A 17,564-nucleotide genomic window follows, 5' to 3' on the forward strand; every position below is an offset into this window, starting at 1 on the left:
CTCATATTTGATAAGGGAGCCTAAGACATATAGTGGGGAAAAATAGCCTCTTCAACAACTGATGTTGGAAAAACTGAGCAGCTATATGCAGAAAACTAAAAGTGGATCCCTGCTTGTTATGAACTAATCAATTCAAAGTATATCAAAGTCCTCAATGTCAGATCTTAAACTCTGAAACTACTGCGAGTAGGAGAAACATTAGAACTTACAGGTCTAGGCAGAATCTTCTTAAATAGAGTCCCAGGGGTACAACAGATAGGAAAGAGACTTGACAAGTGGGACCAGATCAAAATAAAAAGTTTCTGTACAGCTAAGGACAAAGTTACTAAACTAGGAAAACAGCCAACCAATTGGGAAAAGATATTTACCATCAAAGGCCTAATGTCCAATGTATACAAGGAGCTCAAGAAACTAACCCCTCCCAAACCTAATAAACCAATCACTAAATGGGTAAGGGAGATAAGGAGAGGTAAGACCAGAAGAAGAGGTAAGAATGGCAAAGAAATACATGAGAAAATGCTCATCATCCCTGGCTATAAAGGAAATGCAAATCAAAACAACTCTGAGATTCATCTCACCCCAGTTAGATTGGCCAACATTTTGAATTCAAACAACAAGTGCTGGTGGGGATGTGGGGGAAAAGTAACACTACTGCACCACTGGTGGGAATATAAACTAGTACAACCACTCTGGAAAGCAGTCTGGAGGTTCCTCAAAAAGCTAAACAGAAACCTTCCCTACAATCCAGCCATACCACTCTTAGGCATCTACCATGAACCTCATGAGCCAGGATATGAAAAGGACACCTCCACATCCATATCCATTGCCACACTATTCACCATAGCCCAGATACGGAAACAGCCCAGATGTCCCACAATAGATGAGTGGATCCAAAAAATGTAGCACCAATATACAATAGAATTTTACACAGCCATTAGAAAGAATAATGTCATCTGCAGGGAGATGGACGGAACCAGAACAAATTATGTTAAGTGAAGTAAGCCAAGATCAGAGAGACAAATGCCACATGTTCTCTATGATATGCAGAAGTTTAGATCTAAAATGCACTGTGATATGACAAATTACAGTGATACCAAAAGAGGATACTCTTAGGAGAGAATCACAAAGATGCAATGCCTAAGCACCTCTTTATAGGTATATAAAATAATATACATAGTGAAATGAACTCCCAAGATAAGAAAACAAAAGACTTCTTTCTTTTTTCGATTTTGATGATTCTGTCTTCTTTACCTTATATATAGTGTATTCATGTGTATATCTTCGGGACGGTGGGGGGTACAGAACCCAAGTGAAAAAGTGCAGCAGTGGAGCTCACTGCACATTGATGAAAGTAAACTATACAACTTGTGGGTGGAGATGGGAGGGAGGGAGGGACTGGGAAAGAATGAGAGAACAGCCGGACACCTGGCTCACGCCTGTAATCCTAGCTACTCAGGAGGCTGAGATCTGAGGATCACAGTTCAAAGCCAGCCTGGGCAGAAAAGTCCGTGAGACTCTGATCTCCAATAAACCACTAGAAAACTGGAAGCGGCACTATGGCTCAAGAGGTAGAGCGCTCGCCTTGAGCTGAAGAGCTGAGGGACAGCACCCAGGCACAGAGTTCAAGCCCCATGACTGACAAAAAAAAAAAGAAAAAGAATGAGAGAACAGATGACACTGTACGAAAGGAAATGTACTCATTACCTGACTTGTGTAAATGTAACCCCTCTGTAGATCACTTCTATAATAATAAAGTAAATTTTTACAAACTAAGAACCCATTTTTGCATATAAAGAATTTGAAAAGCACTAGGGTAGAAGAGAACCAGGTCATAACAACAACAACAACAACAAAAACACAGCTAGTATACATGAACACTTACATGTCAGTCCTAGAATAAGTACATTACCTATCTTATCTCTTTTAATTCTTAGGGAGGGGAATGTGCATGTACATGCATGTGTCACTACTAGACTTGAACAATGGACATATGCTCTTGCTGCTAATGGCTGGCTCTCTATCACCTGAGCCATGCTTTCATTACAACACTTTGTTGGTTAACTGGAGATGGAGTCTGGCAGATTTTTCTGCCAGGGCTAGCTCTTTTGAGAAAAGCTCCTTTTCTATCAAAGTAGGTTGCTTAAAAGTTCCTGCTTTGGCCTAATAGCTTGGCTCTTGTTGATTATATTTGCTAAGATAGTATCAGCAAGTAGAGAAAGGAAAAGAGAAAATTTTTAAATGAAAGGTTTTTTGTGTTAACTGATTGTTCCAAAATGGAAGAGGCTCCTAAGATTTTTTCAAGGAAGTAGCAGAGGGTATGAGTGTGTTTTGAGATTGCTTGTATACTGTTAATAATCTCACAATCTTTTAATGACTACTAAATACATCCTACCCTCTTCAAACTAGCCAATCATGAGCAAACTGTAAATCTGAGCTCTGAGAATTCAAGCAGAGAGGGAGGACCCGCTGCATTAGGGATAACAAGGGGTGTGGCCTGCAGGCCCTGTGTGATGGCTTGCCAGATTTTTGGCTGAGAGCACACCCTTCTGCACAGAAGTAAAGTTGGCCTTGTTGAGTTCCTTTCAGATTGGAATCAGCATTCCTATGTGATACTCCAACAGCCCAAGCCATTTCTAATTCTCAGCCTCCCACGTAGCTAGGATTATGGGCATGAGCTACTAGTATCCAACCTCTTCTAATTCTTATAGTAGGCCAAGTTCAAACTCCAATATCACAAAGAAGACAGGGGAGGGGAGGCTCTCTGGTATAGTGAGAGCAAAAGGCAAGATACAAAAGACTATATAGCAAGCTGAAAACTGGTAGCTAACACCTGTCCTAGCTACTCAGGAGGCTGAAATCTGAAGAATCTCATTTCAAAGCTAACCCAAGCAGTGAAGTCCTTAAGACTCCATTTCTTTTTGTGTTTATGTACCAATACTGGAACTTGAACTCAGGTCCTTAGCACTGTGATTTAGCTTTATTTGGTGAAGACTAGTTCCATAGCTCCATTTTGGTACTGGGGATTGAATACAGGGTTATGTATATACAAGGAAAGCACTGTACCACTTATGCTATACTTCCAGACAAAGTGACTGAGTTCAAATGCACCTTATAAAACATGGAGTAAAATCTATGAGTAAAGCAACCCAGACATAATGAAATAGATTGCTTAACTGACTGCTGCCTTGTTATAAACAAGCTGCCACTCTGCCTCTCAGAAAGAATTGGCTTATACTTTCAAAGCAAGTACTACGAAGTCCCTTTGCCAAAACTCCCAGGGTGAGAGGCAGCCATTGTGAAGACTTCCTGAAGTTCCAATAAGTCCTCAACCCATTGTGCCAGCCACTGACAACACCAGTGTTCCTGAAAGTGTGTATGAGGTGCAAACCAATGAGTTAAGCTTTGTGGGTGCTGGGAGCCACTACAAAACATCTTCCTACTTTGCCAGTTTTTGCTTTGAAATCACACAATCTTACTATCCCATCCTGTAGAAACCAAGAAACAGCAGGTGAAAGATGTCAAAGCCACATATTCAGACTGATCAGGGAACAAGCCAGTCTGATTAGGGGGTAAGTGACCTCATCTATAAACACTTTCCCAGAGTGGAAGCTAAATAAGGAGAAAAACTAAACAAAGATATACAATCCCTGACTCGTACCCAAAATTACCATCGTCTTCCCAGGAATTTTTATGGAACACTGAACTACAGAAGGAAAAGTAAAAAGTTTTAAAAATGAGAGAAGGAAGAGAAGGGTAAAGAGCATGGTGGGAGGAGGAGGAGTAATGGGAGAAAGAATAATGGGATGCAGGCAGGTACACTGCAGGCTGTAAGAATAACTTTTAAAAAACCTCCAGGAGAGGATGGCCTATGAACATAATCATGTTACAAGGGGTCAAGACAGAGAAGGCCCCCATCAATAAGTTCCAACAGCTTCTAAGAAAACTATAACTTTTCTTAGCACAAGCCACATACTCCTGAAATTAATCCCTAAATTAAATCCATACAGGTCTGCTTTGGAAAACATCCTGGCTGTCACCACACAGTGCCCCCTCCTCCAAACATCTGCCAATCTGCAGAGGAAAAAGCTGCTTAAAATAAAGCAGTTGGAAAGTTTTCCCATGAGCCACACTATTCCTTAAGTGTTCCAATAGCTGGTGGTCACACTGGGATGCCACAGGCCCTGTCTGTAGTCCTTTTAGTTCTATTAGGATTTCTTCTGCCCCCATTCCAACACTCAGAGCTGAGAGAGTCCCACAACCACCCACTCATCCTCACAATAAATTATGATTTGCTTGTGGTATTTCCAATTAGAATTGGACAAAATCAATGAAGCCAGGAAGAAAATAAAATAGTGTGCCTCTTCAAAAACCACATACCTGGAATAAAATATCCAACATCCAAGGCAAAACCTCTTTTCCTTAACTAAGGAGAAAACCAAGAATCAGCATCTACGTGGAGAAAAAAATTCTACATGCAAGAATGTTACCTGGTGGGTAGAGATCTCTACACACACACACACACACACACACACACACACACACACACACACACACACACACACACACACACACACACACACACACACACACACACACACACACACACACACACACACACACACACACACACACACACACACACACACACACACACCACAAATGGAAGTCTAAACCACAAAGGCTTGGTTCCCTCCCTTGGGAAAATAGTTTTTAACCAGTATCTCAACCATTATCATTTGACAATTCAAGGATTTATCTACTTATTAAGTGGCATTTATCATGAATACTCAGCTGAAATTTCTAGGTGTCACATTGTTAGGACCTGTCACAAAGAAATATTACTGGCTGCTCCCTTTTATCCCTCCTTAGAACTTGCTCTATTCACAATTTTTTATTTTAATTTTTTATTGTGAAAATACTACACAAAGGGGTTACAGTTACATGAGCAAGGTAATGCATACATTTCTTATCCAACAGTGTTGCCTCCTCCTTTGTTTTTCCCCTACCAACCCTTCCTTCCTACCCCACCCTCTCTCCTATTCACAAGTTAAAATGCCAGACCACTACAAAGTATGACCATTCCCCCACGAAGGCCCCTACTCCACCTACAAGGAAAGTTATGAAACTAGAGAACAGGCCAGAATTACACAGGAGCCAGAAACAGAAGCTGAAAGTGAAGGATGAAGGAAGAACAAGAAATAGAAACAATGCTTATAAAATACTTCTATCAATCTACCTCCAAAGCTGAAATTAAAAGAACTGTACCAAACTTTCTTGTTTTCATATATAATCAACATGATCTGAAAACTATATAGTATTGTGCATGAAGTATCCCAGGCATGATAGTTTTCCTGGATCTCTCATAATATCTGATAAAATTCAATGGTCCAGACAGGAAAGGTTAAGCTCCATAGTTGATCCAACGATTCTAGTTCCAAGTGGTAGTAATATGTCTGAACTGCAACACTCCAGAATCACTCAGCAGCACTATAAAAAGGTAGATCAACAGATTGCTCCAATGATCTGGAACACGTTAACTCTAATAGCCCCTCTCACAAGTATGGGTCTCTTTTCTTCAACCGTACTAACACAAAGGAGCTTTCTACATATACACACATGCACTCAATTAATATCTGAGCTCAGGAAACTAAGTATCAGGTTGCCCACCCAATACACTGGGAAGTTAAACCTCACCCCCACCCCCAACTACCACCACAGTTTCTATATTCAGAAAGCCCTCCTTTTACCTCTAACCCTGACACCAATGGAAAGATCAGGTAACATTCAAGTCTTTACACAAGATGACAAGCTGGAAATCAGACCAAAGGCCAGACCCCTCAGGGAAAATGTGAAAACCCAATTGAAGCCATCTGCAGGCACCAATGAGAAACTGAAGGCAAAGTTCAATTCAACAAGAATGAGATTTTCTTCAACTACTCAGCCCAGAAATAGTGCTTAAGGACTATGGATTCCGGGGCTGAGAAGGTGGCTCAGTGGTAGAGCGCTTGCCTTGCATGCCTGAGGCCCTGGGTTTGATTCCTCAGCACCACATAAGCAAAAAGAAAAAAGCCGGAAGTGGCACTGTGGCTCAAGTGGTAGAACGCTAGCCTTGAGCTGAAGAGCTGAGGGACAGCGCCCAAGCCCAGAATTCAGGCCCCACGAACGGACCCAAAAAAAAAAAAAAAAGACTATGGATTCCCAAGGATCAGGAGATTTCACAATCTAGACTGTGGTAAAGGGATAAACATTTGATAAATGTTAATCTAAAAAATCCAGCATGCTGACCACTGGTGGCTCATGCCTATAATCTTAGCTACTCAGGAGGCTGAGATCTGAGGATCATGGTTCAAAGCCAGCCAGGGCAGGAAAGCACGTGAGACTCTTATCGCCAATAAACCATCAGAAAACTGGAAGTGGCACTGTGGCCCAAGTGGTAGAGCTCTTGCCTTGAGCTGAATTGCTGAGGGACAGCACACAGGCCCAGAGTTCAAGCCCCATGACCGACAAAAAAAAAAAGTCCTCTAACCCAACTAAGACATGATATATACATATGTGTATATATGTATTTATAAGTATGTATAGTACATATACACATATACATATATGCATACATATACATACATTCATTTCATTTATTTTGTGCTTGAACTCAGGGTCTGGGCACTGTCCTTTAGCTTTTTCATTCAGAACTAGTACCCTACCACTAGAGCCATATCTCCACTTCTAGCTTTTCTGTGGTTAATTGGAAACAGATATCTCAAGGACTTTCCTGCCTGGGCTGGCTTTGAACCACAATCTTCAAATCTCAGCCTCCTGAGTAGTTAGGACTATAGGTATGAGCTCCCAGCACCCAGCTTGACGTGTCATTTTTGAAAACAAGAGTGTGAGTGCATTTGGGGGGGGGAAGGGGGTGGGGATTAAACTCAGAACCTGTAGGTGCTCTACCACTAAGTCACACCAATAACTCAATTTTCTAGGTCCCTTTTTGCTTTATTCCCAGGCTGCCCAGGGATGGAATCATCCTGTTTGTGCTACCAGGTTGATGGGGATGAAGGCACATACTACTGTGCCTAACCATTCTGCTTCCTTTGTAGACGGAGGTGACAGGCACATGATGGATGTCACAAACCTTTATGCCTAGGCTGGTCTTGGACCTCAATCTTTAACTCCCAAGCACCTAGCATTACAAGTGTATTAGAAGCATTTACAGTGCACCAGGCTTCAAATGTTCTCTCTCTCTTTCTCTGTGTGTGTGTCTCTCACACTTTATTTTTAGTCAGCAGTGGGGCTTGAACTCTGGGCCTGGGGGCTGTCCCTCAGCTCTTCAGTTCAAGTATAGCGCTCTACCACTTGAGCCACAGAACCACTTCCAGTTTTCTTGTGGTTAACTGGAGATCAGACTTTCCTGCCAAGGCTGGCTTTGAACCACGATCCCCAGATCTCAGCCCCCTGAGTAGCCACCAGTGCCCATCCCTTTCTTTTGGTCAGTTGTAGGGCTTGAATTCAGGAGCCTCGGAGCTGTCTCTGAGCTTTTTCAGCTCAAAGCTGCACTCTACTACTTTGAGCCACAGCACCACTTCTAGTTTTCTGGTGGTTAATTGAAGATAAGAGTTTCATGGACTTTTCTGCCTGGGCTGGCTTCAAACCACAATCCTCAGATCTCAGCCTCTTGAGTAGCTGGGATTACAACTGTGAGCCACAGGCACCTGGCATTTCAAATGGTTTTTTAAAGACTAAATCTTACAAGTGGGAGGAGGGAGGTAAAAGGGGTAAGAGTTGGGGGACTGAGGAAAGGTACAGGCATTTCAAGTAGAAGGAACAGAAAGAAAACTGGAATTTCTCAGAAACAACTTCTTGGACATGAATATGGGAAGGAAGTATCTAAAGAAATAGGGCTTGGGGTGGGAGGGGGAGAGATGGGAAGGGATGGAAAAGGGAAACAAAGGAGGAGGCAACAATGCTTGATAAGAAATGTACTCATTATCTTGCCCATGTAATTGTAACCCCTCTGTACAGTATTTTCACAATAAAAAAAAAAGAAATAGGGCTAGAAATAAATGTAGGATGTCAGGTCTGAATGACTTGGTAGGACAACAAAAAAAACTTCATCCTGAGGTCAAATGCCAATTTTCAAAAGATTTTAAGCCAGAGGTAACAGATTCGATCTCCATATAGATCACTCCCATAACAGTCTGAAAGGTCTGAGGAGACGGAAAAGAGAAAGCACACAAATATCCCTGCTCAATTTCCCAACGTGAGCAAAGTACCATCTTCTTGATGCAACTTTTACTTGAACTCAGGGCTTGGGCACTGTCCTTGGCTTTTGTGCCCAAGACTAGTGCTCTATCACTTGAGCCACAACTCCTCTTCTGGCTTTTTGGTGGTTAATTGGAGGTAAGAGTCTCAGGACTTTCTTGTGTGGGCTGGCTTTGACCTACGATCCTCACATCTCGGTCCCCCTTAAGAACTAGGGTTACAGGCTTTGCTTTATGCAACATATTTAAACAATAAAACAAAAATTTTAAAGGCAACTTTTTCCCTTCTCTTGCATCTCACAGAACCTGAAACAGCAGTCAGTTTATACCCCCCCCCCCTCCTTCCCAGTACAAGGACTGGAATTCTTCAGTAGCCTTTTCACTCCTTTAATAAAGAGTGAGATGGTCTTCCTCTCACTCTAACAAGAGACCCTGATGACTGGTTCGCTCCCCTCTACTCCTTGGATAGCAAGTAAATGACATTTCCCAGTTTCAGTTTAACACACTGCTCATCTCTAACAGTTCCCAGCTCTGGCACTTAATCAATCAGAAGCACATTAACCACTCCATGCTGATCAAGCAGTAAGCAAGAACTTACCACACAGCAGTACCACACAGCAGGATATAAGAAGAGCAAGAAATAAACATTTGGCACTGGGTTCCATGAGAGACACTTGAAATACTCTTAGTTACTGATTGCAGTAGCTCCTAAGAGTATATATAATTCTCTCACTTCACAGATGTGTGAACAGAACACAGGGATGTTCAATATCTCACTATAGACTGTTCAGCTGTCTAAGATTCAAATTCAAGCATGAGAAACTCTAAACTGTCTTCACCATATGTGAAGTACATACGGACAACAAGTATGCTCACACACTAAGACTGCCCATAATAGTAATAATATCTATTAAAAAAAAAAAAAGAGGTAGCCAGCCAGTGCCTCGTGTCTGTAATTCTAGCTACTTGATAGACTGAGACCTGGAGAATAGTTTCAAAGCTAGCACGAGCAGAAAAGTTTGCAAAACCCCACTTCCAATTAATCAGCAAAATGCTAGACTGAAGGTATGGCTCAAGTGATAAAGTGCCAGCCATGAGCAAGAAAGCATGAAGCCCAGAGTTTAATCCCAAATACTAGCACACATACACACACAAACATACACAAAAGAGCCCATGTCTTATGGTCTCAAATTAAGGCTCACTTAAGAAGTCAATCACAACTAAGAACATAACTAGAATCTCCAAATGTAACCCAAAAGGTAACTCCTGAGCATTAATGACCAAAAAAATGTTCAGGCTCAAATAATGAAGACAATCTAGCTATACTTCAGAAAAATTAATCTTCCAAACTTATTCCCTCTGGTCTCCAAAATGCCTGAAAAGGGCCATGGTCAATTGTTCACTCATTTTGTCTTGGATGATTTCCCAAACTATTCTACCAACCAACATTACAATAATATGTCCAGGATTCACATGGCCGTTCTGATCCGATTTGTCCCAATCCCGGCTCAAGCAGCTTTGAGCTACCCTCCTAACTAGATCAGCACCAGCCAATGAGTTTATTCAAGCTGATCTGTGATGGATTAGATAATGAAACCTTAGCCAAGTAAGCTGCCTGCTCATATTGGGGCTGGAGAAGAGAAGAATAAGAAACCCAATACTCCTAAGGGCCACCTAAAACACCAAATGCACCCGCCATGCCTGCCTCCATCTGTCTGCTCAAGCTCCAATTACTGCCATTTTCTTTTCTCATCTCCCTGGCTCTTCCCTTCTGTCTCCAAAGGAAGCACACATTTGCCCAGATTAAAGATATTTATGATATTGTCTTTACAAATGTACCAAAAAATTTTCAAACAAATCCACTCACTAAAGTAATTGCCTTTATTCTTTCTGCAAATAATCAAAGCCTTGTATCCAACTTTGAAGCCCTGAGAGATGTCACACTAAAGATTAACTAGCATGGTTCTTGTTTACACTATGTAGTATGCTGGATTTCTTTCTCCAAAGTCCTGTAATCTTGAGGCCTGTCTACACAGTCTGCTTTATAACAAAATGAAAGTTAAGTTGGCTTCTGTTGTGTTCACATGTCAGTGTGACAGAGAAAAAATGACAAGGTGGCTAGAAGATGGAAAACGGAGACAAATCCAACTCAAGCTAATTACCTGAGTCACTCTGAAAAATAATTCTACTTTGATGTCAGATGCTTTCCTTTTCAAACATATTCCCAGTTTTACATTGCCAGGCTTCCATGTGAAGCTTAAAAAAAATCAGCAACTTTTATATGACCACCCCTCAATTTCTCCAGCTATAATATTTACCACTCTCAGAGTTCATAGAGTTCAAGTTTTAATCCCTAACGTGAGATAGAGCCTTTGAGAGGTAATTAAGACTTGATGAAGTCATAAAAACACAACCACACTATGAGATAAGTACGCCTACAAGAATTCTCAAAGTAGAGGTATTGCTCAAGTGGTAGAGCACCAGCTTTGAGCAAAAAAGCCAAGCTGCAGCACAAAACCTTAAATTTAACACCCAGAAAGGGCACTATGTAAATATATGTTGTGGTTCACACCTATAAAAACAGTAGGATTGGGCTGAGCACCAGTGACTCATACCTGTAACCTTACCTACTCAGGAGGATTAGAACTGAGGATCAAAGTTTGAAACCAGCCTGAGCAGAAAAGTCCATGAGAGTATTATCCCCAATTAAGCACCAAAAAAATGGAAGTCGAGCTGTGACTCAAGTAGTAGGGAGCTAGCCTTGAGGACAGTCCCTAGGCCCTGAGTTCAAGCCCTAAGACTGGCACCAATTATTTTTTTAAAAAAATATTTAAAGACAGGAGGATTGAAATTCAAGGATAGACCAGCCCTCTTCCCCCCCACCACCCCCCCCCCCGAAAAAAAATGTGACACCCAATCTTGAAAAACAGGCAAAACAAGTTAGAAGCACACCTATAATCCCAGCTACTCCAAAGGCAGAGGCAGAAGGAGACTACTCTGAGCCTGGCAAAAGCACAGGACTCTATCAAGAAAAATAAACTGAAGTATAAAAGATCTGAGGAAAGTGGAGGTGTGGTAAAGCATCCACCTCGATTGAACAAGCCAAGCAAGAATGTGAGCCTCTGAGTTCAAGTACCAGTACAGGCACAAATAAAGAAAAAGGGCTCAAAGATAGTTTAATTGGTAGAGTACTTGCCTAGCAAGCTCAAGGCCTTGAGTTCAAACCCAATTACCATCAAAAAAAAAAAGTCAACTGCTCTTCCTCTGAGGAAAAGCCAATAAGAGCACACAACCAGGAGCTATCTACATGCCAGGAAGCAGCCTCTTGCCACATACCAAATCTGTTGATCTATTAATTGTAGACTTCTTAGCCAACTTCTCAAAACTAGGAAAAATAAATGTCATTTCCAACACCCAGTCTATGGTATTTTTATTGCTGCAGCATGAGAAGACTGCCAGAGATAGAAATTTCAGTAATTTTTGTGAGATATTTATGAAAGGAAATGCATTGTTTGTACAACTCTAACAGCATGCTGCTAAAGAACTAAAAACCCAAATGAGGTACAAAGAGACATCCACCTAGGAAGAAATAAACCTAGAATGAGAAAATAGGAAGACAAACCACATTAATGGACATGACATCCACAAAGCAACTCCAACCTGCCCGGGAGAACTACTTCCTAGAGACCAGAGGAGTCTCTCAGCTATGAGCCACTATGATCAAATGCAGAACTGACTCAGGGAACTGGACTAACGACTACAGTCAGAAGTAATTACTCGGCCACTTAATAATCACATATCAACTTTTCACTGCCATAAAGAATTTTGCTGAAAGCTATAAGTAATATAGCAGCAAGCAGCCAAGTTCCTAGAAAGTTGCACAAAAACAGAATTTTTGATAGCTGTTTACATTGTTAGAAAAGTTGACCAAAATAATTCATTCCTCAGTATATCTGATGGAAAATAATACATACCAGTGAGATGAATCTCCAACATCTATACATGTAACTCAATTACCTGTCTACCAAGTTAGAATAACTACTTCCAAGTATCCTCTTCAACAACTAACTACACTTCTCATACTGTTCATCAATTTCCAAATTGAATTACTCTTTCCTTCTACTCCATTCTCTATTTCTACCCCACTCTTTCATACCTGTGCTCACTCTCTCTGTTCATTGCTTCAGTACACTGCACTGAACACACCAATCCTTCCTCTCTCTACTTTAGGTTTTGTCTGAGCCTAAAGCTCATAAACACAAAGCACCAGGGATTCCATGGGACTCCACTTTGGGAAGTAATGATCTTCTCCAAAATCTTAGTGGCTGCAACCCAACCGGGGGGGAGGGGGGGGGGGGTCAGCTTTGGAATCTGAGGCTTAGGGTTAGGGTTGCAGCTCCAGTTAGTAAGCAGCCTTAGGAAATTAACCCCAGTAAATGATTTTGTTCTGTAAAAAGGGGATTAATCCTTTGGCACTCAAAGGGTCCAGAGAAATTTGTTATAGTAACGTCATCTCCTATTTTCATCATTTTTTAAAGTCCCTTACTATGTGTAAACAGTAAATTTCAACTGTGTTTTAATATGAATCAAGCACACACCATATACTCAAATCAAAACAGTCAAGTGTTCTGAAGAATAAACACAAACGAAATATAGTTCCTATCTTGTGGAAGTTCACGATGTTATTAGGGAAATAAAAGTAGCAAAGTCATTAAGAAATAATAAAAGATGAGACATAAATATGAATATACCAGAAGGCAAGGGTAGAGTACAAACACTGTCAACCCCACTGTCAGGAAAGGCTTCAAAGACAGATATATAAGATGTAAGAATAGGCTTTATGACAAACTCATATTCAAAAATACATGAAGCTACTTACACAGGGCTTACAGGCATTCCTAAGCCATTACCAAACTGTTACCATCTCCTAAGAATGGCAAGTAGGTTCTGATCCAGCCACAACACACAGAAGACAGGTGTCAATGTCTTGATGATCTGGGTTCCTCTTATCTGACTGAATCCTCTCTCCTCACTTCACTCAAAGTTCTGTACAAAGGCCTCCCTGACCATCTTCATTATTCTCTGTCCCTTTCCCTGCGTAAGTTTGCTTGTTAGCCTATCAACACCTAATAAAAGTTGTTTGTGTGCTTATTAGACATCCTTTCCCATTAGAATGTTACTTTTGCACCAGTGGCTCACACCCATAATCCTAGCAAGACTTAGGAGGCTGAGATCTGAGGGTCACAGTTCAAAGCCAGCCAGGGCAGAAAAGTCCTTGTGAGATTCTTATCTCCAATTAATCACTCAAAAACCAGAAGTGGCACTGTGGCTCAAGTGGTAGAGCACTAGCTTTGAGCACAAAGAAGCTCAGGAACAGTGCCCAGGCCCTGAGTTCAAGCCCTACAATCGACAAAAAAGAATGTTACTTTCATGTGAATAGGATCTTTCTTTGTTCATTAATGTATCCCCTAGGGTTACACAGTGTCTGGATGTTCATTAAACATTAGTTAAATAAATATTAAATATACACATACTCACATATTCTTTTTAACCTTTCAGCCAATTCTCTCTCCACCTAGATTATGTGCAAGACAGGGAATTTGACATATTTTTTTGAAGACAACTTATTCTTATAAGTAGGAAGTAAAGGCCCAAAAACAAGGGCCTTCCCCAGGATAATATAACTAGTCAAAGGCAGAGAAGAGAGCTCTTACGTTTGTGACATGGTATGATGAAACTACATCAGGTATATGCAAAATGAAAAATGAAGACATCCATAAATACAAGTGGTAAAAGGAAGACTCTTCTGTGGGACAGTTCTACATTCTCCAATTGTACCCAAGGGACCTAACACACTCCTACTTCAGCGCATGCCCAAGCCTCTGTACAATGCTCCCTTTCCAAGTTTCACTCTCCTTAGCAGTTTGAAGGCCATCAGGAATAAGCACTAGGCAGAAAGGGGAAGAGGATGGAGGTTTAACTATTAACTATGACTGATAGAAAATTAATAAATACATATGTATAGGCCAGGTGGAACACACCTACTAGGAATGCTCAGGAGCACTTCCAGCCAGTCCTCCCACATTACCATGCAACGCTAACCACCTCACCAGAAGTCTCCCAGTACCCCTCTGCATTTTTTCCCAGGGTCCTGAGCTTTTACATCTCACAATCCCTCTGCTTCTTCTAGTGAGAATAATAGCAGGCAAACAAAATTCAAAAACAAACACCAACAGGGTCATTTTACCTATACAGTAGAAGAAGCGGTGGACTCAAGCAAAGACCAAGAGGTACACAACAAACATGCCTGGCCTAGTACAGCTCCAACTCTAACACAGGAAGTCAGGGAGTGCCTTGAGAAGCAGGCAGAAAAGCACAGGAAGTCTTTTAGCACTGCAGAGATTTCCAAGCTTGGTGTAATGGAGAGAGCACAGGAATAGGAATGAGAAGGCCAGGCTCCTAGTCCTAGTTGTGCAACTGGCTAACTAGGTAGCCTTAGGCAAGTCACTAGTCTTTTCTGGACTTTTAATTCCCTATCTTTAAAATGAAGTGGTTAAAACATGCTGGGAGTTGAGTTCTTCCTCCACTCCCCCCCAAAAAACAAAGATTTTAAAGGGTATTAACTGTTCTCCATCAAAAAGACACAGGAATGATCTTCATAAGAGTCTTCCAAGTTTTATGCAGGTTAAGAATTCCTGCAAAAGATGATGATGTCTCTGGTCCCTTCTATCTCTAACATTCTAGGATTCTAAGAGAATTAGATGTCTACGAACAATTGCTGCTTGGTGTACCTCTCACCATTTCACAGTATATATTCTCTGAACACAGACTAAATCCTAAAAACTCTACCTGACATCCCCCATACCTTGCCTATTCCAGACCCTAACTAGCTAGCTTATCCCTGGAGTCCACAACTCAGAATCCAGTCTACTAACAGCCACAGAAAGTTTTCTTCTATACCCCAGGGCATTCAAGAGACACAAAGTGTCCTAGAGGTGTAGCATGCAATTGAGAAAGTGCAGCAGGGACATGGCTTGTGCTCTCTTCAGACTCATTAGCGTACGTCACAAAATTAATGAGACAGCACCAGGGTATCCCCACTCTACCAAACTCCGTGCACTCCTCACCCTCCCTCGTGTAACTGATTTAACCCACAATCTAAGCCACATCCCCTTTGGTCTCTCTCTCGAGGTTTTTTGTTTTTTTTTTTCCCCCTTTTTCAACCTTTTCATAACTCCTCTTCAAATGTCTCTCATTCTCCATCCCAGCGAGCGCCCACGGCTGCCCCCAAAGTACCCTTTTCATGGGAGCTTTCCCACCAGGACCCCTGGTGGGGGTCCCTGTCCCAAAAGACCCGATTTCCCAAGGAACTGGGGAAGGACTTGAAGAGATGGACTGCAACCCAATCGTGTTCGTTTTTTTCCCCCCAAAACCTATTCGCTCGTGCTGCCCCTTGTCCTCTCGGGAACCAGGACCCGCCTGGAGACCCTGGGACCCTGCACGCCCTCGCTTCCAAGCCTGAGCTCGCCCACCTTCTCAGCCAGGCCGCGGCCCGCCCCCTCCCATCCCCACCAACCCACCGGGACCCCTCAAGCGTGCCTCCCGCTCCACGGCAGGCTCCTCCCCCTCCACGACAGAAGCCCCGGGGCCGCCCCTTCGGGCCCCGCCCGCACCCCGCGATAACGGGGCGCCCGTCCCGCGCGGTCACCTGCATCCCGCCGCCGTCGGCCGCTGCCTCCTCGGTGCGCGGCCGCTTGCTCAGGCCGGGCTCGGCTCCGTCTCCTCCCGCTCCGGGAACCGGCAGCTCCAGCTCCGACTCCCGCTTCATGCCCCGGGCAGCGGCGCCGGGTCCGAGCTGAGGCAGCTGCTGCGTCTGAGCGCCTTCCGCCATCCGCCCGTGCCCCCCTCGCCTCCGGGAGCCGGGCGACCCGCGACAGGCCACCTCCCCCTGGGCCTCGGCCCCGACTGTCGCGACAGGCGGGAGCGCGCCTGCCCCGCCCCCCGCGTGCGTGCGTGCGTGCGCGCGCCCGCCCGGCGCCTCAGGTTGCGCCGCGGCTCCTCCGCCCGCCGGCCGGCCCTGAGGGTCGTGGGCGCGGGACGCCGGTAGTCACGACGGCCGCCTCCTCACACACACACACACACGTGCGCGCGCGCCGTCCGCCAGACCGACCGGGCCGCCGCGCCTCCTCGTCCCTCGCGCTCCCGGGTCGCCGCCGGCCCGCGACGCTCACTCCCTCTCAGCCCCTCACAACACGCCGGCCGCGGGAGGAAGGGGGCGGTCCGAGCTCCCGAGGCGTGGGGTGGGCTGTTTATTTGGAAGGAGGAGGGACGCGCCGCAGGAGCGAGCTGACTGGCCCGGATCCTCCGACCCGCCACAGTGGCAGCACCGGGAAGGCGGGGAGAGGGAAAGGAGGAGGGAGGGATCGGGACGTCGGACTCGGTCCCGCGCCGGAGGCTGTGGCGTGGGGGCGGCGGCGGCGGCTGAGTCCGCGGAGGGACGGGGCCAGAGGGGCGGGGCACGGCGGTGGGCGGGGCTTTTTGAGGGGCGGGGCCAGCGCCCCTCGTCAGTCTCCGCTGCCTTCGCGCCGGCCTCCCGAGGGAAGCCGGGAAGGAGTCGGGAAGGCTCGGGAATCTCCGGCCTGGGCCCGGGAAGGTCCCACAGGCCCGGGTGGCTGGAGGGGGCGGGGCCCCCAGAGGTCCTGAGACCTGAGATTTTTCTTCTCCCGCTTGCAGGGCGAGGTCTGAGCACTTGTGACCCGAGCTCACCTACCTGGCTACCTGTGCTCGTGGAGCGGATACGAAGATCGGGGCTCGCAAGATGGGAGGCGGGGAATGAAGGCACTCCTCCAACCAGTTCTGAGAGCTTTTAGCCTATTAATTATTACCACATCCCTGATCATCTTAATACCGGATGTTCCTAAGAGCTTTGCAGTTTGTGCGATTGAGTCACACCCCCGTTTTGAGGCTGGTGATGGAGGTAGGGAAAATTGTCTCCTTTCCATCAATAATCCTGAACTTCCTCAAGTACCGAAAGAAAAAAATAATGTGACCCATCCAGATCGCTGGAGGCCAGGGCGCATTCTCTTTCTCTACACTCTGCTGCCTGAGTAGCACTTCATTGCTTCTCAGCCTCTTGCACTTAGAGATGTATGCAATAAGCATTCTCTCCTATTTCTCTCCAGACTGTAAATAACCAGAACTGCATACACTTTCTCAAGGATCAATGTCATATTTTGTATTTTTTTAATGGGGAAGGGGGAATGTTAGGTCTTGTTATATGCATGAGCTGGATTCTAGTGCAGTAACTTT

The 17,564-nt window shown here is 44.2% G+C and overlaps 1 protein-coding gene across 6 annotated transcripts in view; it reads right to left on the bottom strand.

Moving 5' to 3' along the window:
* The window catches only part of Rbfox2 (RNA binding fox-1 homolog 2), a 245,672-nt gene extending 229,464 nt beyond the window's left edge, over window positions 1–16,208 (bottom strand). For all 6 annotated transcript variants that reach the window (XM_042693107.1, XM_042693105.1, XM_042693109.1 and 3 more), the window contains exon 1: window positions 15,964–16,208. In XM_042693107.1, the coding sequence (XP_042549041.1) occupies window positions 15,964–16,146 (183 nt within the window). In that variant the 5' untranslated portion in view covers window positions 16,147–16,208. The remainder of the gene's footprint in view (window positions 1–15,963) is intronic.
* Between the last annotated feature and the right edge of the window lie 1,356 nt (window positions 16,209–17,564).

This window comes from Dipodomys spectabilis, unplaced genomic scaffold (assembly GCF_019054845.1).
Source record: "Dipodomys spectabilis isolate Male_0828 unplaced genomic scaffold, ASM1905484v1 ptg000163l, whole genome shotgun sequence".
Classification (NCBI taxonomy): Eukaryota; Metazoa; Chordata; class Mammalia; order Rodentia; family Heteromyidae; genus Dipodomys; species Dipodomys spectabilis.